At 49.1% G+C, this 22,281-nt stretch overlaps 2 protein-coding genes across 5 annotated transcripts in view; one reads left to right on the top strand and one right to left on the bottom strand.

Annotated features, from left to right (window-relative positions):
* GULP1 (GULP PTB domain containing engulfment adaptor 1) overlaps positions 1-22,281 on the bottom strand; it is a 1,926,496-nt gene that overhangs the window by 1,339,260 nt on the left and 564,955 nt on the right. The window lies entirely within an intron of this gene.
* The window catches only part of LOC144823205 (uncharacterized), a 53,458-nt gene continuing 47,853 nt past the window's right edge, over positions 16,677-22,281 (top strand). Inside the window, exons 1-2 of the mRNA XM_078681526.1 lie at positions 16,677-17,051; positions 17,803-18,972. Coding sequence (XP_078537652.1) covers positions 16,742-17,051; positions 17,803-18,972 — 1,480 coding nt within the window. The 5' untranslated portion in view covers positions 16,677-16,741. The remainder of the gene's footprint in view (positions 17,052-17,802; positions 18,973-22,281) is intronic.

The following is a 22,281-nucleotide window of genomic DNA, read 5'->3' as shown; positions in this document are numbered from 1 at the left end:
AAGCAGAATGCAGGAATGCATGAGACCCAGCAGCTATACAGTCAGTCTAACTGAAATCCAGGATAGAGGCTGAAATGTCAGAATAAAAGCATACATATCCTAGACTCACCGGTCCAGAGGATAGCCACAGAAACACTGTCCAGAATGACTCAGATGAAAGGGAGCGTCTGGAAAGGGGGTTTCAGATGCGATTTCGGCACAGTGATAGCACCAGCGAATGCAGGTGATTCACCGTAATTTAGAGGTGGGTGATGACATCCTGGGGTAAGCCGGTCTTCAGCAGCCAGTTGTTGAGGTAGGCGGAAGATTGGAACCCCGACCTCTGCAGATGGGCTGTAACGAATAGTTTCTTACCTGTCGGTGTAGTTTTGCAGCTTGAAGATCTTTCTGGATTCACCACGCTGTGCACACTCCGCAATCCGGCGGTGCGAGGGTAAAGGACGAGACCCATTGCAGCTGCATTGGATTAACTCCAATCCATGCCTGACCTGTCCCCCCTCGCTTACTTCCCCCTACCCGGGCCCTCTCTCCTCCAAAAGGGGAAGTAGACCTAAAATATGCGCAGTGTTATTGGATTATTTTCCCTAGTGTTGAAGACACTTCTTCAACCACAGTTTCTATACCCTGCTTGGGTACATCTTTAGGACGATGGGGTTTTGGGCTCATGGTTTGAGTTCTACTGATTTTGTCGGGAATTATCACCCCATCGAAATCCTTCATTATACAATGTACATGGTATTGTTTCACTGCGATATCCTGCATGCATTTGCACTTGTCTCTGTGGCGTCGTTTGAGCCGCCACAGTTACTAAAAAGCTACAATAAAGATGGTTAAAAAAAAGGTCATATATATTAAAACATCGTCATAGCTTTATTGTTCTGTACGTATTTGTACCTATTGTGGTATAATATTGTGATAAGATCTACATTTAATAATATTTAATTATGTGATGTGCATTAAATAAATTATGAAATGTTTAATATTCTTTAGTGGACTACGTAGCATGTATTAGGGAACGCAAGGTTAAATAGTACATACAGTAGGATGAGATAAGATACTAAATAACTTTTGAAAAAGAGATAAATACATTAATCGGTGTGCTCAGTGGTCAAAGGCATATTATGTGAACACAGAACCCCGACCAAACCTTTGGTTTGTGAGATGATGACATGTCAGATGGAATAAAAATGAGAACGAAAATTAAGTCCTGCTGAAAGAGGTGTGTTTTTTCTTTTTTTTTTGTGATGCGGATTTTTCTACTTATATTCTTATCTTAAAACATGCACCAAGTAATGCAGAGCTTGAATATTTTTTGTGCAAAATGCAAAAGAAATGTACCTTTACCAGTTCGGTGTTTACCACCTGATCTTGAGATGAAAATGACATTACAGCCAAAACAAGAAACTTTCCACACTGGAGCTGTATTTCGAAACTCAGTTCATACTGTCACAGAGAACACATATACACACTTTTTTAGTTTTACTTTCAGCGCAGATGTAACTCATGGGAACCTGTCACACAAGGCTTTGAAGAGCAACGAGAGATCTATACGTGCGTGTCTTCCTGAGAATCCAGCAAACAGATTCCAGAAGCAGCCAGGAGCAAAAGTGGTGACTCAAGAGACCTGCTCTGACCTGTGAGAACGTAATAGTTGCTGCTATTTACAATTTAGTTTGTCGACATATTAAATGCAGTGGGCTTTATGAACCATAGGAAAATGGCACTTTCGTGCAGGCGTGACAAACAAACTCAGGTTCATGCCTTAGGTTGACGCAGAACAGGTACATCATCGACAGCACGCGTTCAGTTAAAGTACTAATTACGTTTTACAACTAATATCAAATGTCCTTAATGGAGTCAGTTGCAATTTTGCCGGAGTTAGATAAACACAAGGCTTGAAGCAAATCGGTAGCATGAAAATTAGAGGCAGAACATTGTCCTCTTGAGGCTTGTGTTATGTGCCAATATATTAAAGGGCATTAACATAGGCGTCCAGCATAGAACTGTAAAAACTGAAAACGTTTACACAGAGGGAAAAGATTTGCTTGTATTCATTTATCCTTAATATTCGATTTCCTCTTGGAAGCCTACTCATGTTATTGAAAAAACCTTCTTATAGATGCCCTGAATTTAAAAAAAATGGTTTGAATGGAAAATAAAAAATAAAGTTTGCAATATATCCAAGTTAACGTAAAATATCATATAACTGTCGCTAAAGTAATTTACCCGCAAGAAGTACATCCATGTTATCTCATTGGGTTGTCTGACTATAAGGCCACCATTCTCAAGAAACATGTCCGATGGGTTACACGTACCGTGAACAAGGTCTGAGACAATGCACTCCAGCCTAGTGTCTAAAGAATGTATTGCTCTGAGGAGTCGTGGGGCCTTACACGATCATGTTCTGGGCCCGTATATTACAGAAGGGTGGATGGGGTCCATGCAAAAGCTATCAAAGAATCTATGTTGTGCACACCCTAATTCAATAACTGCAGATGACCACAACGGACGCATGGACACAGCATCCTAGTGTTGCTCCCCTGCTAGGATGGTAGCTGAGCACCTAGGGCCACCATAGTTAGAGAGGGCCTGATTTATTGCTCTGGGCATCACGGGGGGAGGAGTGAGGCCAAGGGATCTTGTAAGGGGTCATCTTCCAGGGTCGGGCCTCTATGACCATCGTGTTAAGTGGTGGACCTCATTTGGACAGTTGCAACCATAGTGTGTTGGTGATGGTTTGCAGGTGAGCAAAAGGAAAGAGAGGGTGTCACAGCTCTTCCATGGTCTGCGGCCTTCAATGAGGCTGGTCCAATGGTTGAGGGTGCCATGAAGGTCTAAGCTTGCATACATTAGGAATGATCAGTTTACTCATGTTTCGATGTCCACATGCTGGCCAGAAGTTCCTGGCAGAATCACAATTGCTATGTTTTTAGGAAGCAGGTCAGAGTTGTGAGGCCTTACCAAGATTATGTTCTCGGCTTGTACAATACGCAGGTGTGGATAGGGCCCATGCACAAACAATCAAAGAATCTGTGCTGTGCATACCCTAAAAACAAGAATGCATTCTTCCTACTATGCCTCTGCATGGGTGCCGCATGGAACCATGATTCGCCATCTGGCTAAATGTCCCCACATTGATAGTGATGGAGAAGCAAATGACAAGGCAATAGCAAGCACAGGAAGATTTCTCATCTACAATACCAAATATTCCTTTCTCAAAGGCAGTAGTGGCTTATGTAAGGGAAATGTGGTGTGGTGGGGGCAGCGTAGGAAGGGCACCGCAGAGGGGTAGTGTGGGGGGGCAGCACAAGGGGGCTGAAATTTAAAAATAAAACAACCTAGCTGCCTGTCTTCTGCTAATTTTGCTGCTCCCCGGGCTCTCCTCTGTGACAGGCTGAAGCTCTCAGATTCCCCTGTGGCCAATCCTGACGCTACTCTCAACATGAGACTAGCGTAGGAATTGGGTGAAGCGCACTAGTTTAGCGCTCCATCAGGACATGGGTCCCTGTGCCTGCTTATCTTTTCACCCAGCAATACAGCTGGGTTGGACAGATGTCAGTGCGCATGGTGGTTTGGCTGGCCTCAGACGGCCGGCCAAACCATCCTGTCAGCAGGGCCCATGACTCCTCCTCGCCCTGCTGCAGTGCGGAGGCCACACGCCCCAAGACAGTCGCAGACCAAAAATAAAATGATCTACACTTAGATCATTTAATTTTTTTGTTTGCCTCTGGGGCAGTGGGGCGACGCTCCTCCGCTATAGTGGAGGAGCCGCCCCTGCTCTAAGGTCTATGTGGAGAGTACCTACTTTGGGCAGAGTGTGTCAGTGTCCTCTGACCACATGAGACTGCAGAGAAGGCAAGACATCCTTGCCAACCATTGCAGATGAAAAAACATGACAACTGTGCTTTTAGATATGATGGTTTAGAAGTAGGGACACATGCAGTCCACAGGTGTAATAACGATTTTAATTTGCAAACAACTTTTGATATTTATGTAGCACTTAATCCCAGCACTAGTAATAACCCAGATATTACTGTAAAACCCCAGACTTCAATGCGTAGAAAAGGAAAAGGGGGAACTCCCGGGTGGGGAGTTTACCAGTCTGTATAAATAATATTCTGCTATTTACTGGCATATGCAGGCTGTCAAAATGTGTTGCATCCTTTGGGGGCTGGATCAGGTTAAAGTCATACAGAGCAAGGACCTACTTGCTTATGAAGTAATACTGAATATATTCCACTAACATGCGATAAAACAGCTTAATAGAACAAGTATGGCATTGTCTCTTTTGAAGAGTCTACATTGGGATCATGCTCAGCTATATCAGAGGGGCCACAGACCTATAAGAAAGAAGTTTGTTCACCCTATTTATATGCTAATGCCTCCACACCGCTTACCACATGCATTTTATACACCTCACTGATATATGATTGCTACAAAAGCATGGTTCGTTTAAAGACTATCATAACTATCAAAACTACATCAAAAAATCAATAATAAAGTAACAGATTTGTTGGAGCGGAGCTTTCATTTCCAACATTCACGATTTTCAGAATTGAATCAAAAGGGCAGGGGACAAGTATGTCCGTCATAGTCAGTTGTATGGGGATAGCACACATTACCTCCCGGTAGATCATGAGGGCCCCATTTCCATTATGTTTAAAGGGCAGAAGTCTGATTAGAAGCACAGATCAAGTGAAGCTCATCAGTTTATGACAATATATATATAAAAGTTTATCAGAAAGTTCATGACACAAATAGAGAAGAGGCTGGAATAAATTAAGGAGAGTATACATCATATAGAACAAACTGCATGTGAAGCTTAAAAGTCAAACTTTCATTGCAAGGGCATTGCTATCCTCAAAGCAAAAGTGGTGACCTTGAAAACTGATCAAATTTCCTTAGAAACACTGAGGGCGATGAAGGTAAAGGATATTAGGAATATGAGTAAAGAACTACATAATATATCATTGGAAAAGGAAGGTTAAACCTATCCACTTAGGATAAAAAGATTATCTGCCACTGTGAAAGGAGAGAGCCAAGGTTTCCTGTACAATAGCCAATTTAGATTTGTTTCGTGGCTGAAAAAATAATTCCAAATAATTGACACACTAAATAGAAGCGAAGAAAAACCTGATATGAGGTTGAATATCAAGAAATAAGACCTACGTACAGGACATTACAAGTTAAAAAGTTACAGAAATGTAGAGGTGATTAATAAATTATTCTGAAGGCTGGCTGTAGGATCAATGGCACAGGCAGAGAGAACGAGGAAAGTATAATACCAGTCTGGGCTATTGAAAACAAGTCAGGACATCAAATTAGATTTGAACCTGGGCTACTAAAGTGATGGAAACTGAAGGAGTGCTGACTAGAGAAAGTTTTTTTTGTTACGAGTGAACATGCCAACTTTAGGTATCAAGAGAGTTTATAAAAGACTAAAACAAGCATTGGCAAAGCCAATAAGTCTTACCTATGAGAGAGCTTTCAGCTTTGTCAATGTGTTTTTTTCATCATGTTGTACAGCATCATGTCTGTTGTGCATGATGTCTGAAAGTAAAAACAAAAAAAAAAGCTCTATGACGGTGGCTGCAAAGCACTAGCCCTCTAGTTGGAGAGACCTACTGGTTTTGCCAATGTATGTTTCATTCAGACTTGAAGTCATTTTAGTCCTCTGGGAAAATATCTACATCAGGGAGCTTGCTGGCATAGTGTCAATAGAATGAATTTGTTTCTCAGTTAAAAATATGACATATGAACGAAGTACATATAAGAGACATCTGGTGCCTCTTATTTGAACCGTATTAGAAAAACAAATCTGCTGGTCCAGGGTAGATTTTTCAATAAGAGAGCTTAAGGCTGGTTCAGTATCAGATGTCCAACCTGCCTGGGATGCGTATCGTGAAGCCGTGCTTCAGAGTTTGTCAAAGACATAAGCATAAGTTCTATGTGATGGCACCACAATAGGGGAATGTGTACACTAAGGGCACGATTCACAGAACTAACTAACTTAATGAGTAAGGGCCTTCTGTGAACACCAAAATGGTAGTAAGTTTAGCATTTTGTCTTAAGTTAGTTCTGTCAATCGGGCCCATAAACATCACCGGCCACACCATTAACCTCCAGCCTAATTTTCAAAGTATTTTTGTCATTTTAATACAAGTTTATATTCTTTCAGCCTTCTTTTCATTTTCTCTTGTATGAACACACAATCCGAGTGTGGTGGATTTCCGTAAATTGGAGCTCTCTAAAAGTGAACATCATACATGAGCTACAGCCTTGTGGGTAAATTCATTGACTACACAAGTTTCAGTTTAAACTCCCTAGAAATCCGCACAACTCACCCCAGGAGATTATGTTTCGTAAGCCCTTAGAATATGAAGTCTACAAAGACCTGTTTGCATCCACACTTACTGATGTGTTCTTTGGAGAAAAGGAGTACCGCTCATGATTAATTGTCATGTATCTATATAGTGGGTCAAGGAACAACAGAAGTACAGTTTTGTTGCTTTTGATAATTTGTAAGAGTGAAATAAGCAATCTAAAATAGTTTATTGCAATAACCATTAGTTGCTGGGACATGTAACCAGCAGTTTAGATAGAAACAGTGGTAGGTGTAGCTTGATGCTGTAGTGGGATGGCTGCAGCTCTGTGAGGCCCCTGCTTGGCTCGAGGGAAATGGCGGACTGATGGGCACTCATGGCTGCGTTTTCCATCCAACTGGATGGTCTCTCGTCAGAGACTCTATCGTGCCCCTGAAGGTCTGTGTACAAGGTTCTACTTTGTAGTCTTTAATGCTTTTCATAGTGAAATAGCAGCGTGCGCACTGCAGGAGGATTGTACCCATCATTTAGTTTATGATTTTCCCTCAGAGCCTCTTCATGACAAAGTGATTGCTCGCCCAGCTGCTTCTTGCTGTCCCATTTGTTTCTTCTAACATGAGGCATTTTTAGAGTGAGTACAATATCCTGTTATATTTCATAGCTATATGTGGCACTTTTGAACAGGAATAACCAATAATATTGTGATACCAGTTTCTGCTGTCTCTTTTTGCTGTCAACTTGCTAAACTGTTCAGCACCTCTTGAATGTTCCACATAAATTGTTAAGCCTGATATATACCTGGACACAGGTCAAATAGTCAATTTTGATACAGGTATGCTCAGTACTCTCTATTGGGAAGGACCAGCAATTTTAAATTGCATGTTCTTTCTACGCCATCTGTCAAGTCCCTTCATAGAGTTTGCACTTCTAACTCTTTCACTGTACTTGGCTCTTTGGAAGAAAAAACTACTGAAAAATGTCAATGGAGCTGTTACTTGAAGACATTTGGGCCTCAAGCCTTACATGGAGGATACGAATAAAAAGATCCAACTATTGGACAATACATTGTCTCATGGCTTGGTTGAGGGAGTGGAAGGTTTTGATAAATCATTCCTTCCTAAGGTCATTGACCTACCTGCTTCACCTCACGTATCTATTCAGCAGGCTCACAGACTTGGTAATTGTTCTCGATAGCATCATCTTCCCAAAAACCTAGAGGAGTGATCATTTATTTCCTGCAATATCTATATCTATATAAGGTTATCAAGGCAGCTAAAGTCAAAGGATGCATTACATGGTCTGGATCTAATTTGTTTTTTGTGCAACACTTTGCCAAATTCACAGCAGACAGAATGAAGAAATATTTAGACATGAGCCCACTACTGCATTCACTTAATGCCAGATTTGGTCTTTTACACCTGTGTCTCTTCAAGGTGCATTACAATAATAATGCTACTACTTATGAAGATCCTTCTCTTCTTCAAAGATTTATTGAAGGATGCAGAGGACTTTCATCAAAGACTACCAGTTCTAATATTGCTTGAGCTATTCCAATTTCTGAGTAATGTATTTGCCTTAAATTGTAATTATTCTATTGGATGGTTATATGTTGATAATATCTTTTTCCTTTTTCTTTTAGGTCTGTTCCATGTATCTATACAATATTATTTATACCATACATGTGGTCTGGTCCTTCCCCTCGTTTTGCTTACTTTGGATCCTGAGCCATAGCATCTCCCCTGTGAGGTTTCAACAACCTCATCTATTTGTTTGTTATAGGTATGATATTTTTTTCTTTATTTGCGTATTATGTTTGTTTTTCTCCTCTCTTCTTCTTTTCTTTACTCTCTTAGTTTCTCCTCTTTTTTTCTGTCTCACTTATCTTTTCAAAACTTATAGGGCCCCATTAGGATAGCGGGCGGAAAACCACCCCGCCCGCCATGGATGCGGGAAACAACCGCCCGCCATGGAGGCGGTGCAACCGGCAGACAAATTAGGATCGACCGCCACTAGAGACCGACCGCGGCGGTAGCGGTGAAAATGAAACCGCCCGACGTGTGCGGTGATGACAAAACTCCGACCGCGGCGGTCGGAAAAGCAGCTGGAAATACAACACCGCCCACAGGGAAAGCGGAGACACCGCACAGGAAATTACGATATCCCCGAGGGTGGCGCGGGCGGACCGGCAGGCACCGACCGCCGCGGTCGAAGGCAGGATTGCATGGGAGAAATGACGGACAAGCACCAGCAAAGTCACCGCAGCGGACGAACACGAAATCCATCGCGGTCGATGTCAAAGCACCGCAGCGATGCAAAATACTGCATAAACAAAGTAGCCCAGCCACAAATACATACAACACACACACACAGATACAGAAATGGCAAAGAAATACACAATACTACATAACCACACCCACTACACACCTGACAACCACTATCCAATTGGACACACCCACACAGCTGAGTACAAATCCACACCCTCCACTCACCACAATCCTTTGCATCTTCCCAGAACAGAAGGCCACACACCACATCTGAGAGAGGCAAAATCGCACACAACACCCACCACCACCATCAACACCACCATCACACCATCACAATCAAACCCCCAGCACAGAACACACCTCATCACCACACCCTTGCACCCACACACCCCTGCACCCACAAACACCTCAACACCCCCACACCATGACCTCACAAAAAATGCCCAAATTCACAGAGAGTGAGTTGACAGTCATGGTCAACGAGATTGTGAGAGTAGAACCACAACTATTTGGGAACCTAGTCCAACAGACACCATTAGCCACCAGGACACAAATGTGGGAAAGGATTGTCCAAAGGGTGAATGCAGTTGGGGCCACCCCAAGATCCAAGAAGGAGATCATGAAGCGGTGGCATGATCTCAAGAGGGTTGTCAAGGAGAAGAGGAGCAAGAACTGGACTCTGGCAAACGTGACTGGCAGTGGCCCTCCCGTCCCACTGAAGACATTCACACCATGGGAGGAGAAGGTGCTTGCTATCCTGCTACCTGAGAGTTACACAGGAGTAGCCGGGGGAGCGGAGGCTGGTAAGTACAGACAACCACATTGACTTTTACCTCCTTGCAATACCCAACCACCAATACACTGTCCATCCCTAAACAAGATGTAACCAGCCATTCTGCTGAGGAGGCCTGTATGGGGCCGGAATGTCAGTACAACAACTCCCACCATAGCCCCTGTCCCACAGCCCAGCAGCATGGAGGCTACCCCCACCCAGGAGCAAGTGTCAGCCATTGCACAGTTTAACAAACAAACTTACAGGTAGGTAGCCATCTTCACTTGGAGGGTGTTTGTGGGGGTGAGGCCTGTACCACTACTCCCAGCATGCCCCCTGTCCCACAGCCCAGCAGCATGGAGGCTACCCCCACCCAGGAGCAAGTGTCAGCCATTGCACAGTTTAACAAACAAACTTACAGGTAGGTAGCCATCTTCACTTGGAGGGTGTTTGTGGGGGTGAGGCCTGTACCACTACTCCCAGCATGCCCCCTGTCCCACAGCCCAGCAGCATGGAGGCTACCCCCACCCAGGAGCAAGTGTCAGCCATTGCACAGTTTAACAAACAAACTTACAGGTAGGTAGCCATCTTCACTTGGAGGGTGTTTGTGGGGGTGAGGCCTGTACCACTACTCCCAGCATGCCCCCTGTCCCACAGCCCAGCAGCATGGAGGCTACCCCCACCCAGGAGCAAGTGTCAGCCATTGCACAGTTTAACAAACAAACTTACAGGTAGGTAGCCATCTTCACTTGGAGGGTGTTTGTGGGGGTGAGGCCTGTACCACTACTCCCAGCATGCCCCCTGTCCCACAGCCCAGCAGCATGGAGGCTACCCCCACCCAGGAGCAAGTGTCAGCCATTGCACAGTTTAACAAACAAACTTACAGGTAGGTAGCCATCTTCACTTGGAGGGTGTTTGTGGGGGTGAGGCCTGTACCACTACTCCCAGCATGCCCCCTGTCCCACAGCCCAGCAGCATGGAGGCTACCCCCACCCAGGAGCAAGTGTCAGCCATTGCACAGTTTAACAAACAAACTTACAGGTAGGTAGCCATCTTCACTTGGAGGGTGTTTGTGGGGGTGAGGCCTGTACCACTACTCCCAGCATGCCCCCTGTCCCACAGCCCAGCAGCATGGAGGCTACCCCCACCCAGGAGCAAGTGTCAGCCATTGCACAGTTTAACAAACAAACTTACAGGTAGGTAGCCATCTTCACTTGGAGGGTGTTTGTGGGGGCGAGGCCTGTACCACTACTCCCAGCATGCCCCCTGTCCCACAGCCCAGCAGCATGGAGGCCTCCCCCACCCAGGAGCAAGTGTCAGCCATTATACCCTGCACGCTCACCTTACAGGTATGTAACTACCGTTTATCTTCATGAAGTGTGTGTGTATTAATCTATTTACTATTGTACAAAATGCATAGACAATCAACCTTTAGGACACCATGATCTAACTATCCAGTATGTAATGTAACACGATGTTGCCATGATTTGTACAACTGATGACAGCACAATGCACTAGTGTACAGACAGCTGATGATACACAGATGACACAAACACTGACCACTCCCCATCTACTCCACAGGTGATGAAGAACTCACTGCTGGGGACAACACCAACGACCCGCAGAGCCAGTCTCCACCTCCGGCACATGGACTCACAGATGCAGACTCCCAGGACAGTATGGACGATGAGCTCCAGGCCGGCCCATCCGGTGTTCCACACACCCAGAGGTCCCAGGCCCCCATCCTCCCCACCACCACCTCTGCTGCAACGACAACGCAGCAGACCCCTGCTGTCACAGCCTCTGCCTCCACCGCAACCACCACCGCAGCCACTGCCACCAACACCACCACGACCACCAGTACCACCTGCAGCACCCTCCCTGTCCCTAGGGATGACCAGCCCACACCAACAACTGTGGAGGGCAGGGAGCCAGTGCGTGGCGCACCAGTGGCGAGGGAAGAGGTTCGTGGCAGCAGAGCAGGTGGGAGGGCCAGGGCCAACACCAGACCTCGGGCGGAGTGGACACCATCCCTGGACCACTTCACCAGAGTTGTGGATGCCTATCAAGAGGTCCAGGGACAAAGTGGCCGGTCGGACGAATTTTTCAGGGAGCTCATCCTGCTGATGAGGTCCATCAATAACCACATGGGACAGATGGTGGACCTCATGGGCCAGCAAGTGGCGTTGCAGAGGGACAGGCCTGTGTCCCAACCATCACCGCCATCCCCTCCTGTTGTGCAGCAGGATGACAGTCCACCATCCTCCCCTGCGCCAACAGAGAGGGGCGAGTCCTCTGACGCCGCTGGCCATTCAGCAGGCCCCCCACCGCCAAAAAGATCTAGGGGGCGTCCAAAGAAGAGCCTGGGAGTCTCTGGAAGCCAAGCACCTGCCACACGCCAGTCACGGAGCCAGCCTTGAAGACAACCCTCTCCCCAACTGCATTGACTCTTTTGGACTATCTTTCCCCACATTGCCTTGGCAATGGCACCTGTCTGTTGGACTGGGTCACCACATTCATGTGGTGTCTACTCTTGCATCTCAGCGACCATGACTGTCAACTCACTGCTCATTCCCCACCTTCCTGTAAATATTCACGCACAATTCACATGTCCACCCCGTAAATAAAATACCTTACAATCCAGATTTTGTGTAGTGAATTCTTTAGTGCATAATTTACAATGATGATTATGTCCATGATATGTAAACATGATGTACAGTATGCAGGGCAGGAACACGCTGGAGAACCTAGGGAGACACAACAGAACTACAGTCACTGGTCTCATCGTGGCAACACACACAGATCACTGATCCACAAATATCCTAATTATCACAGGTACCCTACACAGTGTCTATCTGAAATGCTGTAATGCCGTCCATAATACATCTCCGGACGTAACGTCCATTCCAACAATCCCATACATAGGTGACAGAACATGTGGCTATTGGGAACATCTGCGCATAACCATTCACAACATAAGCTAAGACACTAGACTATGTAGACGTTGTAACTCGTCACACACCTTCAAGTGAAGTAGCGTTGGATTAGCTGCTGCCGTTGGTCAACTCCTTCCTCCTCTCCACTCTCCTCATCACTGGATTCAGGTCCCTGAGCAGGTTGTGGCCTTGGTTCCTCACCGTCATCCAGGAGCAGGGGGACCCCCTTGTGGATGGCCAGGTCGTGTAGCATACAGCATGCCACAACGATCTTGCACACCTTCCCAGGCGAGTATGCAAGTGCGCCTCCAGTCCTGTCAAGGCACCGGAACCTTGCCTTCAGCAGCCCAAAAGTACGTTCAATTACCCGTCGTGTCCTGCCATGGGCCTCATTGTAGCGGATCTCTGCAGGTGTCTGGGGATTACGGAGTGGGCTCAACAGCCATGGCCTACTGGGATAAGCCGAGTCCCCTGTGGAAAAAAAAATACACATTGCAATGTTGTACGGCCACAGTAAAGGCAGTGACACACAGCACGCGATAGCAGTTGTGTAACTCACCCACAATCCAGGCACGTTCGGGATGCAGATTCTCCATCATCCGTGGCACCATGCTGTTCCTCATGATGAAAGAGTCATGTGCCGAACCGGGATACTTAGCACACACATGTGAAATTGTCATGTCTGCAAGGCACACCACCTGCACATTCATGGAGTGGTAGTGTTTCCGGTTTCGAAAAATGTGCTCCGTCGCCTGCGGTGCCACCAGAGCCACATGGGTGCAATCTATCGCACCGACTACATGTGGGATGTGCCCAAGTGGATAGAAGTCCCCCTTAACGGCAGCCAATTCACGTCCCCGGGGGAAATGGATGTAGCGATTCCGATAGATCATCATGGCCTCGAGTACATCCCTCAGCACCATGCTGAACATGGGCTGCGACATTCCCCCAGCGTTAGCCACGGTCTCCTGGAAGGAACCAGTCGCAAAGAAGTGTAGTGCTGCCATTACCTTGTGGGCGGGTGTGAATGCCGTAGGATAGTGACGGCGAGGCTGCAGGTGGGGCTCCAATAGATCACACAAGATCTTCAATGTCGGTCTGTCCAACCGGAATTTCCTGATGATTGCCTCATTCTCCATGTCCTCAAGCACAATCACCTGACGTAGGAGATTTGGCCTCCTCCTAGTTTAGGATTAAAAACAATAGGTCAATGACAAGCATCATGAGATGGCCATAGCACAAAACATCAATAATGTAATGGGTAAAAAACAATGGCCAGAAAGCTGCATGGCACATCTGGTTACATGGCTGCCCAATAGCTACACACAGAGGGCAGGCCTCTCCAGTGACAATACCCAAGTGACAATAATGTGGATACAATGATTAAACGAGTGACATGCGCAGACATGGAGCTACAAGAGCCACAAATCTAATGTGACTTAACATGTCTGTCATACCCATCTGCCGTACCTGCCAGACCTCAATGCATCATGTACATTGTGGAAGCATTCATCAACACAATGATCACAATAGCAGGGACACTTCTGGTTGTGTGCATGATCAGTTCTGAATGCACAAGTCAGGTACGATACAATGCAGTGCCACCAGCCTGGTCAAGGTCTGCACTGACCAACAACACATTAAACCTCACTACATCTATGTAGAGCACCTGACGTCTGACAATTATCAGCACCCATCAAAAGCCTTACTAAAATGGCACAAACACATGCTAAAGTGGCTCAGACTGAACGTGCGTCCTCCTGTGGATGCAATGGCTCTGTGGCATCGTGTGTACAATGATGTGCCCTACACCATGTAGCTGCATGGCACTTATACATTGTCCATGATTGACATACACAGCAATGTGTACGAAAATGCCAGAACCTAGCGCCAGTCCCTGGCGGTGTGACCCCAGCACCACCATCTACCCAGCCAAGGTAGCCATTGGCACATGGACTGGTGTCCATGCCGCTGGCTAGGCTCCGCCGCATCAGTCGCGGTACCTACCGCCGGTCCCCGGCGGTGTGACCCCAGCACCACCATCTACCCAGCCATGGTACCCATTGGCACATGGACTGGTGTCCATGCCGCTGGCTAGGCTCCGCCGCATCAGTCGCGGTACCTACCGCCGGTCCCCGGCGGTGTGACCCCAGCACCACCATCTACCCAGCCATGGTACCCATTGGCACATGGACTGGTGTCCATGCCGCTGGCTAGGCTCCGCCGCATCAGTCGCGGTACCTACCGCCGGTCCCCGGCGGTGTGACCCCAGCACCACCATCTACCCAGCCATGGTACCCATTGGCACATGGACTGGTGTCCATGCCGCTGGCTAGGCTCCGCCGCATCAGTCGCGGTACCTACCGCCGGTCCCCGGCGGAGCGTCACCGCCATGGTGCATTGCATACAGCCAATGGCATGGGTGTTCAATGTGGCATGATGCAGATTTGAATAATGCGGAAGCGGCGCGCCGCCGCCGCGGAGCCGGTCATTGGATGCTTTTGAATGATGCACCATCGCGGTAGCGCACCCCGGACACCCGCGGTGCGTCACCGCCATGGTGCATTGCATACAGCCAATGACATGGGTGTTCAATGTGGCATGATGCAGATTTGAATAATGCGGAAGCGGCGCGCCGCCGCCGCGGAGCCGGTCATTGGATGCTTTTGAATGATGCACCATCGCGGTAGCGCACCCCGGACACCCGCGGTGCGTCACCGCCATGGTGCATTGCATACAGCCAATGGCATGGGTGTTCAATGTGGCATGATGCAGATTTGAATAATGCGGAAGCGGCGCGCCGCCGCCGCCGCGGAGCCGGTCATTGGATGCTTTTGAATGATGCACCATCGCGGTAGCGCACCCCGGACACCCGCGGTGCGTCACCGCCATGGTGCATTGCATACAGCCAATGGCATGGGTGTTCAATGTGGCATGATGCAGATTTGAATAATGCGGAAGCGGCGCGCCGCCGCCGCGGAGCCGGTCATTGGATGCTTTTGAATAAGGCTGACCCAGACAACCAATTGTAGCACCTTATCAGCTTCCTAACGACCCCATGGGCCTATAAATCTGTGGGAGTGAGCCACACATTCCCACTGCTCACAGAGCCTGCTGCCTGGGACCCTCTCCTGCTGCTGCCTGGGACCCTCTCCTGCTGCACACAGAGCCTGCTGCCTGGGACCCTCTCCTGCTGCTGCCTGGGACCCTCTCCTGCTGCTGCCTGGGACCCTCTCCTGCTGCTGCCTGGGACCCTCTCCTGCTGCACACAGAGCCTGCTGCCTGGGACCCTCTCCTGCTGCTGCCTGGGACCCTCTCCTGCTGCTGTCTGGGACCCTCTCCTGCTGCTGCCTGGGACCCTCTCCTGCTGCTGCCTGGGACCCTCTCCTGCTGCACACAGAGCCTGCTGCCTGGGACCCTCTCCTGCTGCTGCCTGGGACCCTCTCCTGCTGCTGTCTGGGACCCTCTCCTGCTGCTGCCTGGGACCCTCTCCTGCTGCTGCCTGGGACCCTCTCCTGCTGCTGCCTGGGACCCTCTCCTGCTGCTCACAGAGCCTGCTGCCTGGGACCCTCTCCTGCTGCTGCCTGGGACCCTCTCCTGCTGCTGCCTGGGACCCTCTCCTGCTGCACACAGAGCCTGCTGCCTGGGACACCTCACAACTCACTTCCGCCACAGGTCTGCCATATCCACAGGGATGTCAAGAACAGATAAGATCCGTGCCAGTCCATTCACGAGTGAGGAGCTGGATGTCCTTGGAACGAGGTGCTGGCACAGTACCCACGGCTGTTTGGTGGCCCCAATGTCGTGGTAAGTCACCATGTAGGGAGCAGTAGGGCAGGGTGGTGTCAGACGTGTATTCATGATGCAGCTGTATGGTATTTTGGATGTGTGGTGCTGACAAACACTGACAGACAAGATGTTTGCAGGTGGTGGGAGTGTGTGTTTTGCATTATGACTCTGTCCTAGGCCAATACTTGTATGTGTGAGTGGGATGTGCTACTTTTTGGGGCAGACATGACCAACGGTTGTTTGCCTTGTAGCTGGTTGGACAGTGTCCGCTTGTGATGTAATTTCAGGGTGCCCCTGTAGTCATAGTCAGTGTGCCCCACAGAGTAGGTTCAGTGGCTGCCCTTCCAAAGTTTGTCCATCAGCCAACTTACATGCTACAGTTGCTGCACACTGATTAGTGGATATGCCACATCAATGCCCTGTACAATTTATGATTTACACAGTGCTGTCGATGCATTTGTGTTGAATCATCATTCTTCAGTGTGATAATCATGGAGACTACGAAGCTCAATGTGTGCATGCATTCACTAATGTTTATGCCATGCAGAGTGGCCTTGTGAGGGTACCCCCAGTTCTGGAGGGAGGGGGGGTCACTGTGCGTCCAGATTCAGTGTCTGGCTGCTGTACTGATAGATGCTGACATATGACAATGTGTAAATGTTCATTAGTCCTTCTTTACTCTCATACCTGCAGCTCAAAGTACACCAACGTAAGGCTGTCTGGAGGGCCATAGCAGCAAAGGTGCGAGCCCTGGGGGTATCAAACAGACGACACACACACTGTCACAAGAGGTGGGACGACATCAGCCGGCTGGCTAAGCAAGTGGCAGAGATGAAGTTGGGGATGGTACCACGCACAGGGCGTGTGGCACGCCGCACCATGACTCCGCTGATGGCACGCATACTGGCAGTGACCTATCCAGACCTGGATGCACGTCTGAAGGGGCTTCAGCAGCAAGACAGCGATGGTGAGTATCCGGGGAGGGAGAGTTTGTCTGGGAGTGGATGCATGTGTAGAGTGCCTGTGTCTGCGGTGACACATGTGATGTGCGTGTGCTGCCATGCTGTGATATGTGATGTGAGTGGCAACTGTGATGTGTGTCTGTATGAGGCATTGGCCCACCATGGCCTTACTCTGCAGCTCCTGGCTGCAGTTTTCAGTCCTTGACATATATTTTGTTGTCCACATGGTCACTCTTCTTTGTGATGGTGGGTGTAGTCCCTATTATGCTGTACAGCTGTGTCCACTTAATGAGTGTTACACCATGTCAGTCTACTTTGCATGCACCTGCATGGTAGTGGCCCACACATCTGACAACAATGTGAACCCACATTGGCACATGGTGATTGTAATGGCCTATTTGACAATGTGGCATGTGTAGACAAAACAGGTGTGTGTATTCCCCTCTGGATCCCTTTAGGGTCTGGAAGTGGTGATGTTAGTTGTGGCTACATCATGTCCGTGGGGCAGGTCCATGTGGGCTAGGGGAACACCATCCATGGGCAGGGTGTAGTGCTGTGTGTCATCGACATTGGTCCACTCCTGCCTGTTTGTCCGCATGACAGGCACAGTTGTGGTGTAACTGGTGTGTAGCAGCACAATGATTTGAGGGTGTGGTGGTTACCATGTAGCTCTAGGCCTCTCATGTGCTGCATTGCTCTGATATCGTGTGACCAGACTATGACACTTATACAACCATGTTTCTGTCACTAATGCAGATTCGGAAGACACCACGGCGGAACATGATCCTGAAAGTGGTGGGGAGACCAGCACGACAGCGGCAGCAGAGCAGGGTGAGACGGAGCAAAGTGACACTGACCACACCAGCGCTACTGAGGGTGACAGGAGTATGCATGAGGAATCTGTGGCTGAGACACAGAGTACCACTTCATCTGATGGCAGGGGGGATGAGTCCCTGTTAGCAGCCACAGGGGATAGGGACTCTGCTGCTGCATCTGACTACCAACGGCCACTGCCCAGCCTCCCATCCACTTCCTCTGGGGCTGGCCGTATCCGTGTCACTAAGAGGGGACGTGTGACATTCACACATGGCACCGCAGCACCTGCACCTGTCCCCCCTGCTGCCCTCAGTGCAGAGTGCGTAGAGCTCCTGCGGCAACTTTGCGTGGGCCAGACCGCCCTGCTGAATGCCTTCAGTGCCCACGATTACAAAATAGGGCAGGTTCTGGCATTCATGGAGGGCATACACTCTGACGTGGGTGGCCTACATCGTACACTCCTGTCATTGTCAGGTACAGTGACGTCAGCCCTCCAACATGCCCCCTTTGCAGCTCAGGTGCCTGTGACGTCCACCCAGTCAGTGGCCACATCAGATGACAGTGAGCACTTGGGACATACATCAAGTAAACGTTACAACACTAGGAGCACAGCTCAGACCCAAAGCAAACAATCCCGTCCACAGACTCCATCCCCAAAGAAGGGCAGGGACCCCCCAATATGCACAGACAAGGTGAAGTCACAGAAGAGCAAGGCCAGAAGAACATTGTGTCAGACATCAGGCTCACATGCTGCTGAGCCATCACCAGATATTGACTCTGCCATGCCCACAGAGGATGTGTGGGATGTCATGACTACACCTGGGGTGAACACAGGGACACACCCACCTACCACATCAACCCCAGAACAAAGTACATCGAGGCAGGTGGAGGGAAGCCCTGTTGTGACCAGCCCAGTCATTGTGGCAAAGAAGGGCAGTGTAGTGGCCATCCCTGGCAAGAAGGGACAGGAGGGCAGTGTAGTGGCCATCCCTGGCAAGAAGGGACAGGAGGGCAGTGTAGTGGCCATCCCTGGCAAGAAGGGACAGGAGGGCAGTGTAGTGGCCATCCCTGGCAAGAAGGGACAGGAGGGCAGTGTAGTGGCCATCCCTGGCAAGAAGGGACAGGAGGGCAGTGTAGTGGCCATCCCTGGCAAGAAGGGACAGGAGGGCAGTGTAGTGGCCATCCCTGGGGTAAGTGGGAAGGTGGTCACTGTGGGGGGTACACCTTCCAGAGAGGCTAAAGTGGTCCAGAGGCGTAGCCAGCACAAGCGTACTGCAGGATCAAGCACTTCTCCAGAGGGAGTGGCAGTCTCTGCCCCTGAAGTGGAACAGTTGGGGGGTGTGCAGGTGGTGTCAACGCCACTTCCCATCAACCCCATGACAGGGAAGCAAATTCATATTCCAAAGAAGTGGAAGGGCACCCCTCCAACCTCTCCCACCCACACTGTGTCAAGGGCGTGCATGACTCCACCTCCACGTGCCACGGTGCCACCTGGTCCGCACAGCCCTCCACCTTGCAGGCCCTCTGTTATAGCCACACCACATGTCCCTCTGTCACACCAGTCAAGTCGACCTGCAGTCCCTGACACACAGCCAGGTTCCACTCCACATGACAGCCAGGAGTGAGTTGTCAACACCCTCAGACGCCTGTGCCACACATAGGTGTGCTACAGTACACCATTGTTAGCGATGTGGGTGTGTTCCTGGGCCTGTTGCTCTGATGTGCTGTACCCTGCCAAGGACACTGGGCCTGTTGCTCTGATGTGCTCTCCCCTGCCAAGGACACTGGGCCTGTTGCTCTGATGTGCTCTCCCCTGCCAGGGACTCTGGGCCTGTTGCTCTGATGTGCTCTCCCCTGCCAAGGACTCTGGGCCTGTTGCTCTGATGTGCTCTCCCCTGCCAAGGACTCTGGGCCTGTTGCTCTGATGTGCTCTCCCCTGCCAAGGACTCTGGGCCTGTTGCTCTGATGTACCCTGCCCTGCCAAGGACACTGGGCCTGTTGCTCTGATGTGCTCTCCCCTGCCAAGGACTCTGGGCCTGTTGCTCTGATGTGCTCTCCCCTGCCAAGGACTCTGGGCCTGTTGCTCTGATGTACCCTGCCCTGCCAAGGACACTGGGCCTGTTGCTCTGATGTGCTCTCCCCTGCCAAGGACTCTGGGCCTGTTGCTCTGATGTGCTCTCCCCTGCCAAGGACTCTGGGCCTGTTGCTCTGATGTGCTGTACCCTGCCCTGCCAAGGACTTTGCACTTCCCGATTGTGATTCACCAGTGCATAGTCTATGGCATTTGCACATGATTTTGAGAGTTGCTGTTGTCTACTTATGTTGTGTAGCTACATCTGTGCAATATGTGAATAGATACAGTACATTATGGTGTGTTTTCTCTCTCTCCTTACTGATTAAAGTCATTTTCTTGTTTGACTGAGTTCCATGGTCTATTTTGTACATCACCATTGCAAGGTTCTATGTGGCCATATGATTTTTAGACAGGGGGACAGGTTCTTCAGTCCATTGTGGCCCTGCTGATGTTGTACTCTGTGATGGTTATTTGGCAGGCCATGCAGTTTTCGTGTGGGTGAATTGCTATTGCTGCATACACTGTTCACAGGTCACCTTGGGGGACACTGGCAGCACAGGGTGTGCAGCTGTGCTGTGGTGTAGTAGATGTTTATGATGTGATGAGGTGTGTGTTTCCCTTTCTGTGTGCCCTGGCGTGTATGTGTATGGTCGTCTTGTGTTGGCCCTTGGTCCTGGTGGCATGGCTTACATGGCATGTGTGTGGCAGAGGTGTGCAGTGTGAAGGGTGTTAGTTTGTAGTGTATGTATGTGTGCCCCTGTATGGTGTGAGACACACATGTGTCAGGCAGGAGTTGTATGCCTGTTGTATGTTTTGTCTTGCCCTGTGTGGATGTTTGTATACAATTGTGTGGGCTGTGGGGAGTGCACTGGTGTTGTGTGTCCGTTGTCAGGCAATCCTGCTGTGCCTTTGTCCCTGGTTGTGTGTCGCAGTGTGTGTGTATTGTGCTTGTTGTTACAGTGCTTGTTGATGTGCAAGGGGGTGCACGGGATTGGCACCTGGCCTGTGACTACTTCGGGTGGTGTGCAGTGTTGGTCGGGGTGGTGTGTCGCTGTGATGTTTGGAATGTGTCCATGCCTTGGTGTTGCCCTGCCTTCTGCATTGTGCGCATGTGTTGACCGCGGCGGTGACGTGTCCGTGACCGTGACATTGCTGCAGGTTGGCCGACGTTGTGTGTTCCGGATGCCGTGGGGTGCCTTGTTCTGAGGTGGGTGATGTGTGGGTGCCCATGTGGATGTGTTGTGCCCCCCAGCAGGATGCCAGTGTGGTGCTTGGGACCTGTGTCGGCATGTGTGTTGTGTGGTGTATATGTGTAGTGACGTACCTGCGGCGGCGTCCGCGGCGGCCCATCTGGCGATAGTGTTGCAGCAGGTACATGACCGGATGCATGTGGAGGGCTGGGTCCATGGGGTTCATGTCGGATCTCGGCGTGCGTGCTCCGCTGTAGACTTTCCGCCTGCTAGAGCTGTGCGGTGTCTCCGGTGCGGTGCGTCAGCTTGTTTGGCCCATCCTAATTTGTCGAGCGGGGCGGACGTCATCGACCGCGGCGGAGGGTCTCGATTGGCTGCAGCCGCCGCGGTGGCGGGCGCACCTTGATGGCGGAGCGAGGCGCTCCGCGGCGGACGGGAAATGACCTGTGTTTACATATCCTAATGTGGCGGACGTGATTTCCACTGCTAGCGGGCGGAAAAAGCTGTTTTTCCGCCCCGCCATCGTTTCGGTAGTGCCACCGCCCGACATCCTAATGGACCCCATAGTTTCTTTCTTCATATCCTTTCATATTCTATTTTAATTGCTTGGTTATTCAAATCTTTCCTAAAACGTTTATTAATTGTTATTAGTTTTTATGCTGATTAGCATGTTTTAAAAGTTCATTAGAATATAAATGGCTTTAAGAATTGGAATATTAAGGGTTTGGGTTCTCCTATAAAATGACAAAGAGCATTAACACATCTTTCTAAATTTTAAAAATTACATTATTATATTGCAGGAAACTCAAGTAATTGAGTCAAAAATGGTCAAATTAAAAAACAATGGGTCTGTTATGTCTTTTCTTCTCCAGGTACTTGCAAACGTAATGGGGTGACAATATTATGCAAGAAAGGGTTAGATATTCAGGTTATTTCCCAAGTGTAAGATTCTAATAGCAGATGGATCGTAGTTTCCATTGCTTTCAATAGAATTCCAATTCCAATTTTCAATATATATGCTCCCACACAACAAGAAAGATCCTGTTGGCTGGATATTGTATCTACATTAATGTCCTTTACTGATGATTATTTAATTGTTTAGTGGCAATTGTAACATGGGTTTTGACCCCTTTATTGATAGACATTCCAATTCTA

Source organism: Lissotriton helveticus, chromosome 3_1 (genome assembly GCF_964261635.1).
Source record: "Lissotriton helveticus chromosome 3_1, aLisHel1.1, whole genome shotgun sequence".
NCBI classification, from domain to species: domain Eukaryota; kingdom Metazoa; phylum Chordata; class Amphibia; order Caudata; family Salamandridae; genus Lissotriton; species Lissotriton helveticus.
Note: the sequence above shows the minus strand (reverse complement) of the source record. Positions and strands in the feature narration are given on the sequence as shown.